Source organism: Dryobates pubescens, chromosome 24 (genome assembly GCF_014839835.1).
Source record: "Dryobates pubescens isolate bDryPub1 chromosome 24, bDryPub1.pri, whole genome shotgun sequence".
In the NCBI taxonomy this organism is placed as follows: Eukaryota; Metazoa; Chordata; class Aves; order Piciformes; family Picidae; genus Dryobates; species Dryobates pubescens.
Genome location: NC_071635.1, coordinates 16,019,542 through 16,041,852, shown reverse-complemented (window position 1 = coordinate 16,041,852; position 22,311 = coordinate 16,019,542). Strand labels below are relative to the sequence as shown.

At 51.9% G+C, this 22,311-nt stretch overlaps 1 protein-coding gene across 6 annotated transcripts in view; it reads right to left on the bottom strand.

The window, feature by feature from the left end:
• The window catches only part of LOC104309327 (mitogen-activated protein kinase 10), a 119,864-nt gene extending 98,485 nt beyond the window's left edge, over positions 1-21,379 (bottom strand). For 3 of the 6 annotated variants that reach the window (XM_054172772.1, XM_054172770.1, XM_054172773.1), the window contains exons 1-2: positions 21,324-21,363; positions 8,492-8,613 (exon numbers count right to left, since the gene is read on the bottom strand). Coding sequence is in view for 3 of the 6 variants with exons in the window: in XM_054172768.1 (XP_054028743.1) it covers positions 21,324-21,353 (30 nt within the window). In the remaining 3 variants the exon portion in view is untranslated. Of the gene's footprint in view, positions 1-8,491; positions 8,614-21,323 lie in introns of all 6 variants that reach the window. The other 3 variants (XM_054172768.1, XM_054172769.1, XM_054172771.1) reach the window with 1 other exon arrangement.
• Positions 21,380-22,311: the final 932 nt, after the last annotated feature.

Here is a 22,311-nt window from a genome sequence, read left to right as displayed (position 1 = left end):
TGTCCAGCCTCACCTCCAGGGAAGGGGCCTCAACCCTTGCCCAAGCCATGGGCAGCCTGCTGCTGTGTTCCACCACCCTCATGCTAAAGAACCTCTCCCTAAGAGCCAATCCAAATCTGACCTTCTCCAGCTTGCAGCCATTGTCCCTGGTCCTGTCCCTGCAGGCCTTAGCAAACAGTCCCTCTGCAGCCTTCTTGTAGCCCCCTTCAGGTCCTGGGAGGCTGCTCTGAGGTCTCCCTGCAGCCTTCTCTTCTCCAGGCTGCACAGCCCCAGCTCTCCCAGCCTGGCCCCATGATCATCTTTGTGGCCTCCTCTGGACCCTCTTCAGCAGTTACAGGAGGGATCTGGATGGGCTGGAAGGTGACCACGAGGGTGAGCAGCAGGCTGGAGCTGCTCTGCTCTGAGCACAGCCTGGCTGCAAACACCTTCAGGCAGGAGGCTTCCACCACCTCCCTGGGCAGCCTGTGCCAGGCTCTCACCACCCTTGTAGGGAACAACTTCTTTCTAACATCCAATCTCAATATCCCCACTTCTAGTTCTGCTCCAACCCACTTCCAGTTCTGCTCCAAACCATTTCCAGTTCTGCTCCAAACCATTTCCAGTTCTGCTCCAAACCATTTCCAGTTCTGCTCCAAACCATTTCCAGTTTTGCTCCAACCCCACTTCCAGTTCTGCTCCAAACCACTTCCAGTTCTGCTTCAACCCACTCCTAGCTGTGCTGTAGTTGCAGTGGGCTTTGGGCTAGGTCTGGTCTCTGTGTGGTTCCACAGCCCAGACCTCCCAAGGTCCCATGATAAGCAAAGCTGCAGATATCTGCAGTTCTGCATTGAGCTTTTTCTTAGCAGAGGAGCTTCTAGCCATCCCAATTAACATGGAGCAAACATTGCCCAGGAGGGAGGTGAGAGCCTGGCCCAGGGAGGTGGTGGACTGGGGGGGATTGGAGCAAAACTAGGAGTGGGGAGAGTGTTGGGCTCTCCAGGGCAAGGGAAACAGGGATCTGCTGGAGAGAGTCCAAGGGAGGCTGTGAGGATGACTAAGGGACTCAAACATCTCTGCTGTGAAGAAAGGCTGAGAGCCCTGGGGCTGTTCAGCCTGGAGAAGAGAAGACTGAGAGGGGATCTGATCAATGTCTACAAATATCTGAGGGGTGGGGGGCAAGATGAAGGTGATGGTCTCTTCTGGGTGGTGCTCAGGGACAGGACAAGGAACAACAGGTACAAGCTGGACCCCAGGAGGTCCCACCTCAACCTGAGGAGCAACTTCTTTGTTGTGAGGCTGCTGGAGCCTTGGAGGAGGTTCCAGAGAGGTTGTGGAGTCTCCTTCTCCAAACCCACCTGGATGCATTCCTGTGTGGCCTGCCCTGGGTGATTCTGCTCTGGCAAGGGTGGGTTGGACTCAGCCCCAGAGGTCCCTTCCAACCCCTTGTCCTTGTCCAACCTGAATGATTCTCTGATTCTCTGAGCTGCCCTGATCTAGATGAAGCAGCTGGAGGCACCAAGCTACAGAGAGGATAAATTACTCCAGAGTCTGCTGTATAAACATAACCTTTAGCAATGAGTTCTGGGTTTCCTCTGCTGCAAAGCAGAACTTCTTACCAGGATGCTGTTTGATCTTCCCAGTGCTCTCCAAGTCCCTGCAGCTACACAGTCAGCTCACACAAGAAGACTTTTTCATGCTGGGACAGGACTAATCCCCCACCCCATGTCATATAACACCCCCCCCCCCACAACCAGCCAGACACCCAAGGGGTGCAGGGCAGCCAGGACTTGTGCCTGCTGCTGAGCACTTCAAAGAGAGGTCATGAAACAGCAGCTGGGCACAAAATGTTAGGTTAGGAAACAGAGCTGTTAACAGAAAGAGAGCATTTCTGTCTCAAAAAATGAGGCTGGTGGGATGTGAGGCAGTGGAGGGCTGAGCTGCAGCCAGAGCAGGGAGAGCAGCAGCACAGGGAGGGGATTCTGCCCCTCTGCTCTGCTCTGCTCAGCCCCCACCTGCAGCACTGCCTCCAGCTCTGGGGCCCCCAGCACAAGGACCTGGAGCTGGTGGAAGGAGTCCAATGGAGGCCACAGAGATGATCAGAGGCTGCAGAACCTCCCCTGTGGGGCCAGGCTGGGAGAGCTGGGGCTGTGCAGCCTGGAGAAGAGAAGGCTGCAGGGAGACCTCAGAGCAGCTTCCAGTCCCTGAAGGGGCTCCAGGATAGCTGGGGAGGGACTTCAGACAAGGGCTGGGAGTGCTAGGACAAAAGGGACCCCCAGCTCTTCCAGCAAGGGCTGGGAGTGCCAGGCTGAGGAACAATGGCTTTGAGCTGGGAGAAGAGAGACTGAGAGTGGAGAGGAGGAAGGAATTGTTGAGAGTGAGGCTGGGGAGACTCTGGCACAGGCTGCCCAGGGAGGCTGTGGCTGCCTCCTGCCTGGGGGTGTCCAAGGCCAGGCTGGATGAGGCCTTGAGCATCCTGGGGCTGGTGTGAGGTGTCCCTGCCCGTGGCAGAGGGGTTGGAACTGGCTGATCTTGAAGGCCCCTTCCAAGCCAACCCTGACTATGAATCTCTGACTCTGGGAGGACACACAGCAAGAGAAACACTCAAGATTGCTTCCCCTGTTGTTACTTTTCTCCCCCAAATATTAAGCTAATAGCCACTGAGGAGAGAGGCCTTTGCTAGATGGATTTTTGCAGGGAGACTAATGGCTGCTTTCTCATCCCTAATCTTCTTCAAAGTAATTGAAGTCTGCGAGGCTGAGCCTTTCTCCTGCCTGTAAAATCAAGTGAAGCAGCAGCAGTAAGCATCCAGAGGCTCAGGAGTGCCTATTGAATAACCACACCTCCTCAAACTCATCACAGACGAATTGCTCTTCAGCATTTTGCCAGAAATGAAGGACACAGAGTCACAGAACTGGCAGGGTTGGAAGGGAGCTCAAGGTTCAGCCAGCTCCAACCCCCTGCCATGGGCAGGGACACCTCGCACCACAGCAGGTTGCTCACAGCCACCTCCAGCCTGACTGCAAACACCTCCAGCCAGGAGGCTTCCATCACAGTTGGAAGAGTTGGAAGAGACCTCGAGGATCATCAAGTCCAACCTGTCACCACAAACCTCATGACCAGACCATGGCACCAAGTGCCACATCCAGTCCCCTCTTGAACACCTCCAGGGATGGGGACTCCACCACCTCCCTGGGCAGCTCATCCCAATGACAAATGACTCTCTCGATGAAGAACTTTCTCCTCACCTCCAGCCTAAACCTCCCCTGGCACAGCTTGAGACTGTGTCCCCTTGTTCTGGTGCTGGTTGCCTGGGAGAAGACCAACCCCTTCCTGGCTAAAACCACCTTTCAGGTTGTTGTGGAGGGCAATGAGGTCTCCCCTGAGCCTCCTCTTCTCCAGGCTGAACAACCCCAGCTCCCTCAGCCTCTCCTCACAGGGCTGTGCCCCAGCCCCCTCCCCAGCCTTGTTGCCCTTCTCTGGACACCTTCAAGTCTCTCAATGTCCTTCTTAAACTGAGGGGCCCAGAACTGGACACAGGACTCAAGGTGCAGCCTAACCAATGCAGAGTACAGGGGCACAATGACCTCCCTGCTCCTGCTGGCCACACTGTTCCTAATGCAGGCCACCTCCCTGGGCAGCCTGGGCCAGGCTCTCACCACCCTCCTGGCCAACAACTTCTTCCTCACAGCCAATCTCCAGCTCCCCACTTCTACTTCTGCTCCAGCCCCCCCAGTCCTGTCCCTCCCTGACACCCTAAGAGTCCCATGATTACAGGAGCTAAGAGCATGCAGCAGCTCCTTTCAGTGTTTGCTTGGTAAGAAACATCAAGGGGAGGGTAGAATTTCTTTTGGCAGGAGTAGCAGCATGAGTTGTGACAGCAAAAATCCATCTAGCAAAGGCCTCTGTCCTCAGTGGCTATTAGCTAAATATTTGGGGAAGAAAAGTAACAACAGGGGAAGCAATCTTGAATGTTTCTCTTGCTGTGTGTCCTCCCAGAGTCAGAGATTCATAGTCAGGGTTGGCTTGGAAGGGGCCTTCAAGATCAGCCAGTGCCAACCCCCCTGCCATGGGCAGGGACACCTCACACCACAGCAGGTTGCTCACAGCCACCTCCAGCCTGGCTGCAAACACCTCCAGCCAGGAGGCTTCCACCACCTCCCTGGGCAACCTGTGCCACCCTCCTGGTGGTCCCACATTGAGCCTTCAGGTCCTGCACCAAGCTTGCAGGGCTCCCTCTTCTTACCAACCTGCTACTGCACAGCCACAGCAAAGATGCTTCAGGTGCCTTGCCTGAGGCTGTGGACATAGGCAGGCTGGAGAGCTGGGCAGGGAGAAGTCTAATGAAATTCACTTCCTGAAGCTGGGGAAGAGCAACCCCAGGGAGCAGCATAGATTGAGGCTGAGCTGCTGCAGAGCAGCTCTGGGGTAAGGGACCTGGGAGTGCTGGGGGCCAACGGGGTGAGCAGGACCGGCTAGGCAGATGGGCAGAGGCCAACAGGATGGCATTGAACACAGCCAAGTGCCAGGGGCTGCACTTTGGCCACAGCAACCCCAGGCAGTGCCACAGGCTGGGGGCAGAGGGGCTGAGAGCAGCCAGGCAGAGAGGGACCTGAGGGTGCTGGGGGAGAGCAGCTGAAGAGGAGCCTGCAGTGTGCCCAGGGGGCCAAGATGGCCAAAGGCAGCCTGGCCTGGGTCAGGCAGAGTGTGGCCAGCAGGAGCAGGGAAGTCCTTGTGCCCTGTGCTCAGCACTGCTGAGGCCACAGCTTGAGTCCTGTGTCCAGCTCTGGGCTCCTGAGGGTAGGAAAGAGGTTGAGCTGCTGGAAGGTGTCCAGAGAAGGGCAACAAAGCTGGGGAGGGGTCTGGGGCACAAGGCTGGGGAGGGGTCTGGGGCACAGCCCTGTGAGGAGAGGCTGAGGGAGCTGGGGTTGCTTAGCCTGCAGAAGAGGAGGCTCAGGGGAGACCTTCTTGCTCTCTGCAACTCCCTGAAGGGAGACCACCTCCCTGGGCATCACATTCCAGTGGCCAATCTCTCTTGCTGGGAATAATTTCTTCCTCACCTCCAGCCTCAACCTCCCCTGGCACAGCTTGAGCCTGTGTCCTCTTGTTCTGCTGCTGGGGGCCTGGGAGAAGAGACCAACCCCCACCTGGCTACCTAGGCACCTTCTAGCAGCATTAAAATGATCATCACTTCCCTCCCTGGAAGCATTCAAGGCTGGGTTGGACAAGGCCTTGAGCAAGCTGGGGCTGGTGGGAGGTGTCCCTGCCCATGGAACTGAGTGGTCTTTAAGATCCCTTCTAACCCAACTCCTTCTGTGCTGCTATGAGGTCCTTTGTTTGCTATCCACCACAATAAATCCCACACAGAGAGTTGATTTAAAGCTCTCATTATCTGCAAGTAGCTCCTGAGCACATCAATCAACACTGCTGTGGCGATGGTTGTGTGGGTTTGGACTTCCCCATGACCCCAAAGCTCACCCAGAGCCATTCAGGGAGGGAAGGTTAAGTAGCACAGTTGCTAAGAGCCCACACATGAAACCAAGAAGGCTGCTGTCCTGGGAAGAGGAACTGCCTTAGGACACATGCAGCAGGGTCTTGAAAGCCATGAGGAGCTAAAACTGTCAGAGCAGTGATGCAGGGAAGGGTTCTGCTTCTGCAGAGGTGTTGTGGGTGTCCACAAGTGCATGGTGTGAGCATCCAGACTGGGACTCTTCATGCCACAAACTCATCTCCAGCTTATGAAGGGGAAACCCTGAGCTTTCAACACAGCATGGACTAGCAGGCACTGCTTTCACACACACAGAATCACCAAGGCTGGAAGAGACCTCAAAGATCATCAAGTCCAACCTGGCACCACAGACCTCATGATTAAGCCATGGCTCTCTGCTACTTTCTGTCTCATTTCATAGAGTCCCAGAAATAAACAGATAGAGAAAGAGAGAAATCAACAGAGAAATTGATAGAAAAAGAGAGACATTAATAAATAGAGAAATAGATAGAGAAACAAATAGAGAAATAGAGAAATTAATAGAGGAATAGAGACATTAATAGAGAAATAGATAAATGCATAAATAGATAAATAGAGAAATTAATAAATAGAGAAATAAATAGAAAAGCAAATAGAGAAATAGAGAAATTAATAGAGAAATAAATAGAGAAATAGATAAATTAATAAATAGAGAAATTAATAAATAGATAAATTAATAGAAAAGGAGAGAAATTAATAAATAGAGAAATAAATAGAAAAAGAAATAGAGAAATTAATGGAGAAATAAATAGAGAAATAGAGACATGAATAGAAATTAATAGAGAAATAAATAGAGAAATAGAGAAATTAATAAATAGAGAAATGAATAAAAGAGAAATAAATAAATAGAAAAATAGAGAAATTAATCAATAGAGAAATCAATAAATAAATAGAGAAATGAATAAGTAGAGAAATAAATAGATAGAAAAACAGAAATTAATAAATATAGAAATAAATAGAAAAGCAAATAGATAAATAGAGAAATTTATAGAGAAATAAATAGAGACATCAATAAATAGAGAAATAGATACATTAATAAATAGATAAATTAATAAACAGAGAAATAGAGAAATTGATAGAGAAATAAATAGATAGAAAATGAGAGAAATTAAGAAATAGAGAAATAAATAGAAAAGCAAATAGAGAAATAGATAAATTAATAGGGAAATTAATAGAGAAATAAATAGAGATATCAATAACTAGAGAAATAAATAGAGAAATAGATACATTAATAACTAGAGAAATAAATAGAGAAATAGAGAAATTGATAGAGGAATAAATAGATAGAAAAGGAGATAAATTAATAAATAGAGAAATAAAGAGAAAAAGAAATAGAGAAATAGAGAAATTAATAAATAGATAAATGAATAAATAGATACATAGATAGTTAATAAATATAAATAAATAAATAGAAAAACAGGTAAATTAATAAACAGATAAATAGAAAAACAGAGAGATAGATACATTAATAACTAGAGAAATAAATAGAGAAAGAGAGAAATAAATAATAAATAGATAAATTAATAACTAGAGAAATCAATAGAGAAATCAATAGAAAAATGGAGAAATAGAGAAATTTATAACTAGAGAAATAAATAAATAGAAAAACAGAGAGATTAATAAATAGAGAAATTAATAAATAGAGAAGTAGAGAAATTAATAGAGAAAGAGAGAAATAAATCAATAAAAATAGATAAATTAATATCTGGAGAAATCAATAGAGAAATCAATAGAAAAATAGAGAAATAGAGAAATTAATAACTAGAGAAATAACTAAATAGAAAAACAGAGAGATTAATAAATAGAGAAATTAATAAATAGAGAAATAGATAAATAGAGAATAAATAGAGAGAAATAAATAAAAAATAGATAAATTAATAACTAGAGAAATCAATAGAAAAATAGAGAAATAGAGAAATTAATAACTAGAGAAATTAATAACTAGAGAAATAACTAAATAGAAAAACAGAGAGATTAATAAATAGAGAAATTAATAAATAGAGAAATAGATAAATAGAGAATAAATAGAGAGAAATAAATAAATAAAAATAGATAAATTAATAACTAGAGAAATCAATAGAAAAATAGAGAAATAGAGAAATTAATAACTAGAGAAATAACTAAATAGAAAAACAGAGAGATTAATAAATAAAGAAATTAATAAATAGAGAAATAGATAAATAGAGAATAAATAGAGAGAAATAAATAAATAAAAATAGATAAATTAATAACTAGAGAAATCAATAGAAAAATAGAGAAATAGAGAAATTAATAACTAGAGAAATAACTAAACAGAAAAACAGAGATATTAATAAATAGAGAAATAGATAAATAGAGAATAAATAGAGATAAATAAATAAAAAATAGATAAAATAATAACTAGAGAGATCAATAGAAAAATAGAGAAATAGAGAAATTAATAACTAGAGAAAGAACTAAATACAAAAACAGAGATATTAATAAATAGAGAAATTAGTAACTAGAGAAATCAATAGAAAAATAGAGAGCTCAATAAATAAATAACTAGAGAAACAGAGAGATCAATAACTAGAGAAATCAATAGAAAAATAGAGAGCTCAATAAGGAAATAAATAGAGAAATAGAGAAATGAATAAATAGAGAAATAAATAGAGAAACAGAGAAATGAATAAATAGAGAAATAAATAGAGAAACAGAGAAATGAATAAATAGAGAACTAACTAGAGAAACAGAGGAATGAATAGCTAGAGAACCCAACCCAACCCAACCCCCAAAATCACCAAGGCAAGCTAACAAAACAAAGCCCCCCTCAAACAAAACCCCCAACTCAAACAACCCCCAGACCCAAACCAAGAAATGAAACCCAAATCAGTTCAATGAAAGGCAACAAACCCCAATGGAAGCCGAAGCCCTGAGCTCAAACTGCTCAGCAGCCAGGCTGGCTGTGAGCACTCTTGCATTTGCAGAGGAGGATGAGTTGAGAGAGGAGGGGAACCGTGGTGGACTCACCCCAGTGTGTGCTGTGTCTCATCTACAGGAACTGGTGCAAAGGCATCGGCTTCATGCACGGGTGGCCGGAGCCGAGGTCCGAGCCTGGCCTGCTGCCGAGTCCAGCTTGCTAACAGCTAGCCCTGAGCACACACACACACAAAAGAGAGAGAAAGAAATACCTGGGGTTTATTTTCCAGCTAGGATGGACACAGGAAACAGTTCAGAAAGCTAAAGGAGCCTGGAAGGTCAGGCTTTGCACATCACACAGCAGAGGGGGGGAAGAGTGGCTTCTGATGGTCACAGAGGCACAACACTGGCATGGGAAGGAGGAGTACACAAAGGGCTCTGAGGTCAAGACCGAGGAGAGGAAGGGCTCAGTGTTTGTGGTCATGAGGAGAAGACAGACTCAGCTTGCAGGAAACAAAATCAGTTGCATGGAATGGTCAGGGCTGGAAGGGAGCTCAAGGCTCAGCCAGCTCCAGCCCCCTGCCCTGGGCAGGGACACCTCACACCACAGCAGGTTGCTCACAGCCACCTCCAGCCTGGCTGCAAACACCTCCAGCCAGGAGGCTTCCACCACCTCCCTGGGCAGCCTGGGCCAGGCTCTCACCACCCTCCTGGCCAACAACTTCTTCCTCACAGCCAAGCTCCAGCTCCCCACTTCTACTTCTGCTCCAGCCCCCCCACTCCTATCCCTCCCTCACCCCCTCCAAAGTCCCTCCCCAGCTCTCTTGCAGCCCCCTGCAGATCCTGCAAGGCCACCAGAAGGTCTCCTGGGAGCCTTCTCCTCTGCAGCCTGCACAACCCCAACTCTCTCAGGCTGTGCTCAGAGCAGCTCCAGCCCTCTGCTCCTCCTCCTGGCCCTGCTCTGGACACCTTCCAGCCCCTCCAGAGCCTTCCTGGCACAGAGGCTGCAGAGCTGGCCCCAGAGCTCCAGCTGGGGTCTCACCATAATACCAGAATGCACTCAGTTACAAGCAGGATTGATTACATAAAGTTCCCTTCTTCCATGCAGAAACCCAGGAAGGTTAGAGAGGGAATATAATGCAGAAGGAAGTGTTGTTTGAATGGGGGAGAAGTGGCCTGGTCATTTCCTCCCCCCAAGAGACAAAAATAATCAAGTCAGGCAGACTCTACTGTTGGGCATCTGATGTTCAGGGCTGCCCTGGGAGGCTGTGGCTGTCCCCTCTCTGGAGGTGTTCAAGGCCAGGCTGGATGAGGCCCTGAGCAAGCTGGGGCTGGTGGGAGGTGTCCCTGCCCATGGCAATGGGGTTGCAACTGGCTGAGCTTTAAGGTCCCTTCCAACCCAACCCATTCTGTGATTCGATGGAACTGCCACAGATGGCACTGGAGAGAGTCCAAGGGAGAGCCACGAGGAGGAGTTTGGGACCTGAGCATCTCCCCTGGGAAGAGAGACTGAGAGCCCTGGGGGTGGTCAGCCTGGAGAGGAGCAGGCTGAGAGGGATCTGATCAATGCCTCTCAATAGCTGAGGGCTGGGGGCAGAGGGGAGGAGGCCAAGCTCTGTTGGGTGGTGTGCTGTGATAAGCCAAGGAGCAATGGACACAAACTTGAAGACAGAAGATTTCAGCTCAACAGAAGGAGAAACTTCTTTGGTGTGAGGCTGCTGGAAGCCTGGGGCAGGCTGCCCAGGGAGGTTGTGGAGCCTCCTGCTCTGGAGCCTTTGCAGCCCCACCTGGATGTGCTCCTGTGTGACCTACCCTGGGTGCCCCTGCTCTGGCAGGGGGGTTGGACCTGCTGATCTCTGGAGGGATCCCTTCCAACCTCTCCTCCCCTGTGATTCTGTGTATTGTAGAGAGTCATCAGTCACCAGCACCTGGGGACTGAATGTGAACACGACTTGGGACATGATAAAGAGCCTTAAAAGCTGTGTGGCATGGATACAAATGGCAGGAGAAAAGGCCTGGGAACTGCTGCTCTTTAGCAGGTTAGCAGCCTCCTCCAAACAGGCACCAACATGGGGTGGGACAAAGCCTTATCCAAGCTGCCAGAGTGCTTGCAGGTGCACCAAAAGGACAGACACCCTCAAGACATGTGCTGAAAAGCAGATGTGGAACTAAGGCAGGGAATGAGAGAAGGAACAACCAAGCATGGAGCACTCTGGTGCCAAGGAATGAACCAAACTGGGCAGCTCATAGGAACAGATTGAGGGAGGTGTTCCTCCCCCTCTGCTCTGCCCTGCTGAGACCTCCCCTGCAAGATTGCCTCCAGCCCTGGGCTGCCCAGCTCAGGAGGGACAGGGAGCTGCTGCAGAGAGGCCAAGGCAGGCTCCAAGGCTGCTGAAGGGACTGCAGCACTGCCTGGGGAGGAGAGGCTGAGAGCCCTGGGGGTGCTGAGTGTGGAGAGCAGAAGGCTGAGAGGGAGCTGAGCAATGGCTCTCAGGAGCTGAGGGCTGGGGGGCAGGAAGGGAGGCACAGGGACAGCCTCTGCTCACTGTGCCCTGGCACAGGCCAAGGGGCAAGGGATGGAAAGTGCAGCCCAGGAGCTTCCAGCTCAGCATCAGGAGCAACTTCTTGGCTGGGAGGCTGCCAGAGGCCTGGAGCAGGCTGCCCAGAGAGGTTGTGGAGTCTCCTTCTGTGGAGCCTCTGCAGCCCTGGCTGGCTGTGTTCTGTGTGCCCTGGGCTGGATCCTCTGCTCCTGCTCTGGCAGGGGGCTTGGGCTGGAAGACCTCCAGATGTCCCCTCCAACCCCTGACCTCCTGTGAGCCTGGGAAAGGTTGGGTTTCCTTACCACTGTTTCAGAAAAGGTTTTCAAATAGCTCAGAAGAGAGCTTAAATGTTCTACTAAGAACAGAAGACCAAAAACCTCTGTAAGAAGAGAACAGCTCAGCTAGAGAGGGCTCTACTAGACTTCACCTAAAGCCCACTTCAAAGAGCAGGTCCCAGTTTCCTGGCTTAGCTGACCTCCTGGTGTAGAATCCTGATGAAGCAGCTCTTGGCTTGACTGGAAAGCTCCTCTGGGCCTCCAACTTTTACTGGCTTGATATGATGTGAAAAGCTGACAGCAGGCCTGGGACTGGAACAGCCAAACTTCCCAATGTCACTGCTGTGATGTGAGCAAAGATCTGAACTTGTGCTGTCATCAACCTCTCTCCCTTGGAAAGGAGAAAACCCTGGAAGCCTAAAAATACCACTGGAAGCCTAAAAATACAGCAGCTGCCATTTCTCTTTCCTGCTCTAGCAAGGGCTTGGACTCTGTTCTGTGCTCCAGGCATAGCCAGGGATATAGAATCACAGAATGGCTTGGGTTAGAATGGACCTCCAAAGGTCACCTAGTCCAATCCCCCTGTGGTCAGCAGGGACATCTTCAGCTAGATCAGGTTGCTCAGAGCCCCAGACTACCTGACTGAGAATCACAGAATCATGGAATGGTCAGGGTTGGAAGGGAGCTCCAGGCTCAGCCAGCCCCAGCCCCCTGCCATGGGCAGGGACACCTCACACCACAGCAGGTTGCTCACAGCCACCTCCAGCCTGGCTGCAAACACCTCCAGCCAGGAGGCTTCCACCACCTCCCTGGGCAGCCTGGGCCAGGCTCTCACCACCCTCCTGGCCAACAACTTCTCCTCACAGCCAATCTCCAGCTCCCCACTTCTACTTCTGCTCCAGCCCCCCCACTCCTATCTCTCCCTCACCCCCTCCAAAGTCCCTCCCCAGCTCTCTTGCAGCCCCCTGCAGCTCCTGGGAGGCCACCAGAAGGTCTCCTGGGAGCCTTCTCCTCTGCAGCCTGCACAACCCCAACTCTCTCAGGCTGTGCTCAGAGCAGCTCCAGCCCTCTGTTCCTGCTCCTGGCCCTGCTCTGGACACCTTCCAGCCCCTCCAGAGCCTTCCTGGCACAGAGGCTGCAGAGCTGGCCCCAGAGCTGCAGCTGTGGGCTCAGCAGAGTGGGGCAGAGGGGCAGAATCCCCTCCCTGGCCCTGCTGGCTATGCTTCTCCATCTTCTGCCCCTCTGGGCAACCCAAGATGCACAAAGGCTGGCTACTTCACATCTGTTTTGTACAGATGCAGGCTGAGGAGGACATCCCACTGCCACTGGTGAGTTCCCATGCCAAGGCCTTTACCAACAACCTCACTGCATAGCACACAAACAAGACTGGTGGCCACTGGGACTTGGATTTCTTCTCCTCCAAAGAGTTATCCAAGATTAATTCCAAAGCTTGCTGACAAAGCTGCCAGGCCACCACCAGTAGCAGCCCCTCAAGGAGAGCTCTGTAACTTCTGCTAACAGCAGAGAGGGGACCCATCAGATTCTGCCCCATGCCCTGTACTGCTTCAGTCTCACTGGCACAGCAGAAGAGGAAGGCAAAAAAAACACTGAATAAAGGCAATTTTAACCCTGGATTCTCACACTGATTGGAGTTGTAGGCTGCTGTCAGTCTGAGACCACCAGATTTGGTTGGTTTCAGGAAGGGAAAAGCAAAACAAAACACTTTTCATAGAATCAAGAAGGTGGGAAAAGACCTCAGAGATCATCAAGTCCAACCTATGACCTAACCCCTGACACCTCCTAAACTATGGCTCCAAGTGCCACATCCAAGCCCCTCTTGAACACCTCCAGGGCTGGGGACTCCACCACCTCCCTGGGCAGCTCATCCCAGTGGCCAATTCCTCTTGCTGGGAAGAACTTTCTCCTCACCTCCAGCCTCAACCTCCCCTGGCACAGCTTGAGGCTGTGTCCTCTTGTTCTGGGGCTGGCTGCCTGGCAGAAGAGACCAACCCCCAGCTGGCTCCAACCTCCCTGCAGGGAGCTGCAGAGAGCAAGAAGGTCTCCTCTGAGCCTCCTCTTCTGCAGGCTAAGCAACCCCAGCGCCCTCAGCCTCTCCTCACAGGGCTGTGCCCCAGACCCCTCCCCAGCTTTGTTGCCCTTCTCTGGACACCTTCAAGTCTCTCAATGTCCTTCTTAACCTCAGGAGCCCAGAGCTGGACACAGGACTCAAGCTGTGGCCTCAGCAGTGCTGAGCACAGGGCACAAGGACTTCCCTGCTCCTGCTGGCCACACTCTGCCTGACCCAGGCCAGGCTGCCCTTGGCCTTCTTGGCCCCCTGGGCACACTGCTGGCTCCTGTTCAGCTGCTCTCCCCCAGCACCCCCAGGTCCCTCTCTGCCTGGCTGCTCTCAGCCCCTCTGCCCCCAGCCTGTGGCACTGCCTGGGGTTGCTGTGGCCCAAGTGCAGCCCTTTGTTCTCACACTGTTTGGAGCTGCAGGCAGCTTTCAGTTTTAGACCATCACTTTTGGTTGGTTTTCTGGAGCACCAAAGATGGGGATTTTTTTTTGTCTCTGTGAAAGGCTGCTTGCTTCTGCCTGCCTCCACAGATGGTGCAGGGAGAGAGAAAGAGACCTCTGCAAATGCAGCATTTTCTCTCTTCTCTTCACTGGTGCCCTTTGGGGAGGGCTGATCTCTCTTGCAAGTGGCCTTCAAAACTGTCAGCACTAAAGAAAAGGGGCAGCAAAATCTGGGCATGGGAAGCCAGGATGGATTTGGAGCCAGCAGTGGGGCCCAGGGAAGTCTCTCTCCCTTTCTCCTGATGACATAACAGAGCAGCAGCTGTAGAACAGAATAGAATAGAATAGAATAGAATAGAATAGAATAGAATAGAATAGAATAGAATAGAATGGAATGGAATGGAATGGAATGGAATGGAATGGAATGGAATAGAATAGAATAGAATAGAATAGAATAGAATAGAATAGAATAGAATAGAATAGAATAGACCAGACCAGACCAGACCAGACTGGAAAAGACCTTCAGATCATCACATCCAGCCTATCATCCAACACCATCTGATCAACTCAACCATGGCACCAAGCACCCTATCAAGTCTCCTCCTAAACACCTCCAGGGATGGGGACTCCACCACCTCCCTGGGCAGCACATTCCAATGGGCAATACCTCATTCTATGAAGAACTTCTTCCTAACATCCAGCCTAAACCTCCCCTGGCACAGCTTCAGACTGTGTCCTCTTGTTCTGGGGCTGGGGGCCTGGCAGAAGAGACCAACCCCCAGCTGGCTCCAACCTCCCTGCAGGGAGCTGCAGAGAGCAAGAAGGTCTCCCCTGAGCCTCCTCTTCTGCAGGCTAAGCAACCCCAGCTCCCTCAGCCTCTCCTCACAGGGCTGTGCCCCAGACCCCTCCCCAGCCTTGTGCCCCAGACCCCTCCCCAGCTTTGTTGCCCTTCTCTGGACACCTTCCAGCAGCTCAACCTCTTTCCTACCCTCAGGAGCCCAGAGCTGGACACAGGACTCAAGCTGTGGCCTCAGCAGTGCTGAGCACAGGGCACAAGGACTTCCCTGCTCCTGCTGGCCACACTCTTCCTGACCCAGGCCAGGCTGCCCTTGGCCTTCTTGGCCCCCTGGCCACACTGCTGGCTCCTCTTCAGCTGCTCTCCCCCAGCACCCCCAGGTCCCTCTCTGCCTGGCTGCTCTCAGCCCCTCTGCCCCCAGCCTGTGGCACTGCCTGGGGTTGCTGTGGCCAAAGTGCAGCCCCTGGCACTTGGCTGTGTTCAATCTCCTGCCCTTGGCCTCTGCCCCTCTGCCCAGCCTGCCCAGGTCCCTCTGCAGAGCTCTGCTGCCCTCTCACAGCTCAGCTCCTGCCCCCAGCTTGCTGTCAGCTGCACATTCCCTGCTGATGGACTCCATCCCCTCCTCCAGATCATCAATGAAGATATTGATCAGGCTGGGGCCCAGCACTGCTCCCTGGGGCACAGCACTGGTGCCTGGCTGCCAGCTGGCTGTGGCACCATTCACCACCACTCTCTGGGCTCAGCCTCCAGCCAGTTCCTCACCCAGCTCAGAGCTGCTGTCCCAGCCAGGGGCTGACAGCTTGGCCAGGAGCTTGCTGGGGGGGATGGTGGCAAAGGCCTTGCTGAGGTCCAGGCAGACCACATCCACAGCCTGCCCCACATCCCCCAGGCAGTCCCCTGACTGCAGCTGTGCTGCAAGCACTTTTGGGTCATCATTTCTGGCAGTGCCATCAGAAGCTCCAGCTGTAACCAGCGGGGTGGGTATGGAATGCTTTGCTTTTCACAGAACCATGGAATTATTGAGGCTGGGGGAGGCCTCTGTGATCATCAAGTCTAGCCCATGACCCAACACCACCTCATGGACCAGAGCATGGCACTGAGTGCCACATCCAAGCTCTCCTTAAACTCCTGGTGCTGGAGTGAGGGCAGAGGAGGGCAAGGAAGGTGGGGGAGGGCCTGGGGAATAAATCTGATGAAGGCTGAAGGAGCTGGGGATGGTGAGTTTGAAAGAGAGGAGGCTGAGGGGAGAGCTCCTGGCTGCCTGCAGCTCCCTGAGAGGAGGCTGTGGAGAGGCTGCTGCTGGTCTCTGCTCACAGGGGATTAGTGACAGGACAAGAGGGCACAGCCTCAGGCTGATACTGGACAGTAGGAAACGTTTTTTCACAGCCAGAGTGGTCAGACCTTGGAGCAGGCTGCTCAGGGAGGTGGTGGAGTCCCCAAGCCTGGAGGTGGTTCAGGGTGGTTTGGATGTGGTGCTTGGGGGCATGGTTTGGGGGTGAGCCTCGCAGAGCAGGGGCAGGGGTTGGACTTGGGGCTCCCCAGGCTCTGTTCCAGCCTGAATGTCTCTGGGATTCTATGCTTCTGTGACCTCCAGGAAAAGCAACTCCCCCACCTCCCTGGGCAGTCCATTCCAGTGTCTGATTCCCCTTACCCTGAGGAAGTGCTTCCTAGCATCCTCAGTGGATCAGATGGTGTTGGGTGAGAGGTTGGACTTGATGATCTCAAAGGGCTTTTCCAGCCTGCTTCATTCTGGATGCTGTAAACCTCCCCTGGTGCAGCTTCAGGCCCTGCCCTCTCCTCTTGTCACCAGCAGCCTAGGAGAAGAGCCTGACCCTCACCTTAATGTTTAACAAATGCAGTCAAAGCCTTGCTTTGCTTGGAATATGTGAGGAAGAAGCTGGTGATAGAATAGAACAGAACAGAAGAGAACAGAAGAGAATGGAATGGAATGGAATGGAATGGAATGGAATGGAATGGAATGGAATGGAATGGAATGGAATGGAATGGAATGGAATGGGATAGAATGGAATGGAATGGAATGGAATAGAATAGAATAGAATAGAATAGAATAGAATAGAATAGAATAGAATAGAATAGAATAGAATAGAATAGAATAGAATAGAATAGAATAGAATAGGGCCAGGGAGGGGGTTCTGCCCCTCTGCTCCACTCTGCTGAGCCCACAGCTGCAGCTCTGGGGCCAGCTCTGCAGCCTCTGTGCCAGGAAGGCTCTGGAGGGGCTGGAAGGTGTCCAGAGCAGGGCCAGGAGGAGGAGCAGAGGGCTGGAGCTGCTCTGAGCACAGCCTGAGAGAGTTGGGGTTGTGCAGGCTGCGGAGGAGAAGGCTCCCAGGAGACCTTCTGGTGGCCTCCCAGGAGCTGCAGGGGGCTGCAAGAGAGCTGGGGAGGGACTTTGGAGGGGGTGAGGGAGGGCTAGGAGTGCGGGGGCTGGAGCAGAAGTAGAAGTGGGGAGCTGGAGATTGGCTGTGAGGAAGAAGTTGTTGGCCAGGAGGGTGGTGAGAGCCTGGCCCAGGCTGCCCAGGGAGGTGGTGGAAGCCTCCTGGCTGGAGGTGTTTGCAGCCAGGCTGGAGGTGGCTGTGAGCAACCTGCTGTGGTGTGAGGTGTCCCTGCCCAGGGCGGGGGGCTGGGGCTGGCTGAGCCTTGAGCTCCCTTCCAGCCCTGACCATTCTGGGATTCCCTGGGTAGCTTCTCTTGCACAACAGTTTAAGAGAGAAGCACTTCTAAAGCTGGGGACCTGTCTCTAAATACATCCTTCGACTTTCTAACTCCCAATGGAACTCTGATGTGCTCTGCAAAAGCCAAGCTACAATCCTCCCTCTTGGGCCTTGCTTTAGCTCTTCCTTCCTAGAATGGGTTGGGTTGGAAGAGACCTTAAAGATCATCCAGTTCCAACCCCCTGCCATGGGCAGGGACACCTTCCACTCGACCAAGTTGCTCAAGGCCCCATCCAGCCTGGCCTTGAGCCCCTCCAGGGAGGGGGCTGGCTGCTTCCACTGCATGAGTTCTGCAATGGGTTGCAAACTGCAAGTGAGCTTTGTGACATTCACCAATAAATATCATGGCAGGGCAATGCTGTCAGCTCTCCCTTTGCTTTCAGGGGCCAGATCTGGTAGTGGAGCAGCCCTGCAAGATCTTCTGTCTTACAGTTATTGATCCAGTACTACAACATCTCTACAGAAAGGCTCAGATGTGCCAAGCACTGACAGCAGAAAGGGGGGGGGGGGAAAAGAATATAGGACAACACTCAGCCCCAAGGTCTGCTCCTAAGCAGCCCCTTCAGTGCACACACAGTTCTATCAATGAGAGGCACATGCAGCCAGGCAGCTGAGGGCAACTGGTTGTTCATGTTCAGTGATTTTTAGCCCTCATCCTCCTTTAGCTTGGAGAGGAGATGACTAAGGGATGACCACATTAATGTTGATAAAGCTGTGCAGGGTGAGTGCCAAGAAGATGGAGCCAGGCTCTGCTGGGGGATGCCCAATGCCAGCACAAGGGGCAGTGGTGGAAGCTGAGGCAGAGGATGTTCCATGGAAACAGGGGGAAGAATTCCCTCACTGTGAGGGTGACAGAGCCCTGGAGTGGAGTCTCCCTCTCTGGAGGTATTCAAAACCTGCCTGCATGAGTTCCTGGGTGATCTGCTCTGGGTGACCCTGCTCTGGAGGTCAAGCTGGATGAGCTTTCCAGGTCCCTTCCACCCCCTGACGTTCTGTGCTTCTGTGACCCTATTTAGGACCATCCCTGTAGGCCTCATTTCCCCTCAACACAACCATAATTACACCAGGACCCTTGCAAATGATGCCTGCTCTGAAACAGCAGGAGAGGGCAGTGCACAGGAGAGCAGTTTTCCTGCGAGGCAGGGAGGCAGGATATGGTTCAAGGGCTGAGGTCAAACCGCCTTTGTCATTCACATCTGCGTCCCCTGGAGAGAAAGTCATTAGCTGAGCCAATTGCAAAGGGGTTTCTGTGCCACCTCTCCTAGCAGGAAGAGCCAGTGCAGGGCAGAAGCACCCCAGGAGAGAGCACTGCTCCAGTGTTCCTGGCTGGTGACCAGAGAGCAGGGTTAAAACACCAGAGGCTTGGTGCATTCCACTTGCCCCCAGGCACAGGAACCAAAGGCAGCTCAGTGTGGGCAAAGACAGCCAGCCCCGTGCAGTACCAGCACCTGCCTGTTCTGCCTTCCCCTTTCTCTTTTCCCTGCAGCTGGCCTTGCAGGACAAGCCCTGTGTCCTCCAGAAGGCTGATTCCAGGCTCCTCCTGCTCCTTCCTGCTCTGCTCGTCGGCATTTGCCTCCTGAACGGCTCCCACCCTACCCCATCACCTCTTGTGCTTCCACACCCTTTGAAACAAGCTCCTGGCAGGGGCTGACAGTGAGCATCTGAGAGGGAAGGGAAGGCTGCATTGAGGCCGTTGTGAAGCTCTGCAGCAGAGAGAGCCCCATGTAAACAAGCCTCCAGTCAGGCAGCACAGGGCTGCTGTGGAGCATGCCCATCACGGCCCTCTGCAAGCACCTCCTGCTCATCCAACCCCCCCCACCCCCCCACCATAGCACTTGATTATCCCAGCCACATCTCAACCCAGGTCAAGTTGTGTTCTTTCTAACCAGGCCTCTCTGCAGTAAGATAAAACCCACCCCAAACCCCAGAAAGATTTCTCCCTGGAGCAAGAAAGAGCTTTTCCTGCCAGGGGCTCCTCCTGCGAGGCAACGCCGCTTTCGCTGCAGCACCCACAGGGGATTCCTCCCTTGCAAACCAGCCTGCTGTAAACACTTGTCCTGGAAGCTCTTGGTGCTCCTGGCAGACCTGCTGGGCTGAGCTGCTGACTTGCACTGGGCAGCAAGGCAGAAGAGCCATCACTGCCCCAAAGACCACTGCTTTAAATCCCAGCCCCCACTCACACATCCAACACTTTGTCAAACACTTCTCTTCTGCCCCCCCTCCACACACACACACACTTCTGGTTTTCTTGGCATTAGGGTGCTAGGAGTTCTGGCCTCTGGCCTTCCAGCTGCTTATCATCATCCCCCTCCACTCCTTGTTTTGCTGTAACAAACCCAAATGCTCACCAATTCACATTTGCCATGGCTTGGGACAGGTTGGGTCACCCACATCATGCATTCACTGCTGCTGAGCTGCCAGCCAAGCCACCTTCTTTCCCCTCTCCTCTTCTCCTAACAAACCCAAATTCTCACCAATTCACATTTGCCATGGCTTGGGACAGGTTAGGTAACCCACATCTCACTGCTGCTGAGCTGCCAGCCAAGCCACCTCCTTCCCTTCTCTTGCTTTCATAAACCCAAATTCTCACCAATTCACATTTGCTGTGGCTTGGAACAGGTTAGGTAACTCACATCTCACTGATGCTGAGCTGCCACCCAAGCCACCTCCTTCCCTTCTCCCTCTTCTCCTAACAAACCCAAATTCTCACCAATTCACATTTCCTATGGCTTGGGACAGGTTAGGTCACCCACATCTCACTGCTGCTGAGCTGCCAGCCAAGCCACCTCCTTTCCCCTCTCCTCTTCTCCTAACAAACCCAAATTCTCTCCAATTCACATTTGCTATGGCTTGGGACAGGTTGGGTAACCCACATCATGCACTCACAGCTGCTGAGCTGCCAGTCAGCCACCTTCTCCCTCTTCTCCTCTTGCTTTAACAAACCCAAATTCTCACCAATTCACATTTGCCGTGGCTTGGGACAGGTTGGGTCACCCACATCTCACTGCTGCTGAGCTGCCAGCCAAACCACCTCCTTCCCTTCTCCTCTTGGTTTAATAAACCCAAATGCTCACCAATTCACATTTCCTGTGGCTTGGGACAGGTTGGGTCACCCACATCTCACTGCAGCTGAGCTGCCAGCCAAGCCACCTCCTTTCCCCTCTCCTCTTCTCCTAACAAACCCAAATTCTCACCAATTCACATTTGCTATGGCTTGGGACAGGTTGGGTCACCCACATCTCACTGCAGCTGAGCTGCCAGCCAAGCCACCTCCTTTCCCCTCTCCTCTTCTCCTAACAAACCCAAATTCTCACCAATTCACATTTGCTATGGCTTGGGACAGGTTGGGTCACCCACATCTCACTGCAGCTGAGCTGCCAGTCAAACCACCTCCTTCCCTTCTCCTCTTGGTTTAATAAACCCAAATGCTCACCAATTCACATTTGCTGTGGCTTGGGACAGGTTAGGTCACCCACATCTCACTGCAGCTGAGCTGCCAGCCAAGCCACCTCCTTCCCTTCTCCCTCTTCTCCTCTTGCTGTAACAAACCCAAATTCTCACCAATTCACATTTGCTGTGGCTTGGAACAGGTTAGGTAACTCACATCTCACTGCTGCTGAGCTGCCAGCCAAGCCACCTCCTTCCCTTCTCTTGGTTTAATAAACCCAAATGCTCACCAATTCACATTTGCTGTGGCTTGGGACAGGTTAGGTGACCCACACCTCACTGCTGCTGAGCTGCCAGCCAAGCCACCTCCTTCCAGCCCCCCAAGCCGCGCTAAGGCCGAGGAGGCAGAGCAAACCACCTCTGTTTACATCAGCCAGCTGGCGAAGCACCATCACGCTCCCGATGCGCCTCCACATCGCTCCCCGCTCCGCGCCCGGCCCGCTGCTCACCTCCGGCACCCAAACAGCAGGCAAACAATGGTGCGCTCTGCCCACCCCACGGACGGCTGCAGCCTGCAGCTTGCTTCTGGAACCTTTCCCTCTCCCGTGTCGCGGGGTGTGCGGCCGGAACGGCAAACGATCGCTGCCCACCGACCCCCTCAACCCCTGCGCCAGAGAATCGCGGCGGCGAGCACCTACCATTCCGCGCTCATCAGCCAGGCTCTTCATCCAGACCAGCTGCCACTCGGGGAGGATATTTTGGGTTGGGTTTGGGGGTTGGTGGGGTTGGTTTTTTTTTAATCACATTCCAAAAGGTGCCGAGGCAAAAAAAAAACCAAAAAAACAAACAAAAAAAAAAGAAAATCAATTAAAAATGGATGATTTAGATCAGCGACCCCAAGAATAACTAGAGAGGTATACAAGGAATGAAATAGCCAAGAAGCAGCAGCAGAAAAACGGCAACCAAAAAGATGTGCAGCTGGATTCCAGGCGATTCGCTGTGTGCCTTTGGAGGAGCAAAGTCTTGAGGGGGGGGGTGTTGGGGGGGGGGGGTGGGATGGGGGGAGGTGAAGGTGGGGAGGGGTGGGGGGGGGGGGAAGAGAGAAGAGAGAGAGAGAGAGAGAGAAAAAAAAAAGAGGAGAGGCAAAATGTCTGATGATAACGAAATAAAAAGGGGAAAGGAAAGGGAGGAAGGGGTGGGGGGGGGGGATAAATAAATAAATAAATAAAAGGGGGGAGGGGGGGAAGGGGGGGAGGAGGCGAAAAAAAAAGAAGTGGCTTGCTGAATCACTCTCTTTCAGTGCCTGGAAACCATTGTGCGGCGTGATGCTGGCTGTACCATGGTGGAACCTACCAGAGGAGACGGGCAGGGAGCGAGCGTGGGGAATGGGGCTGCTATGGCAACGGGAAGGAGCACACATGACGTCAAAGCACACGGAGGGCTGGCAGGGGGAGGGCAAGGGGCTGGGGGAGGGCTGGGGGAGGGCAGCCGCAAGCCGCGGTTATCTCCTGGTTGGATCGGGGAGAGGGAGAGAGGGAACGAGGGAAGAGAGGGCAGCCTGCGAAGGGGCAGCTGGAGAGGCTTCGGGAGCGGCGCATCTGCAGCGCTAGGAGCTGGTTGGTACAGACAGAGAGAGAGAGAGAGGAGGCAGCAGCGGTGTGGAGCTGCTCTTTTGTTTGCCTGGAG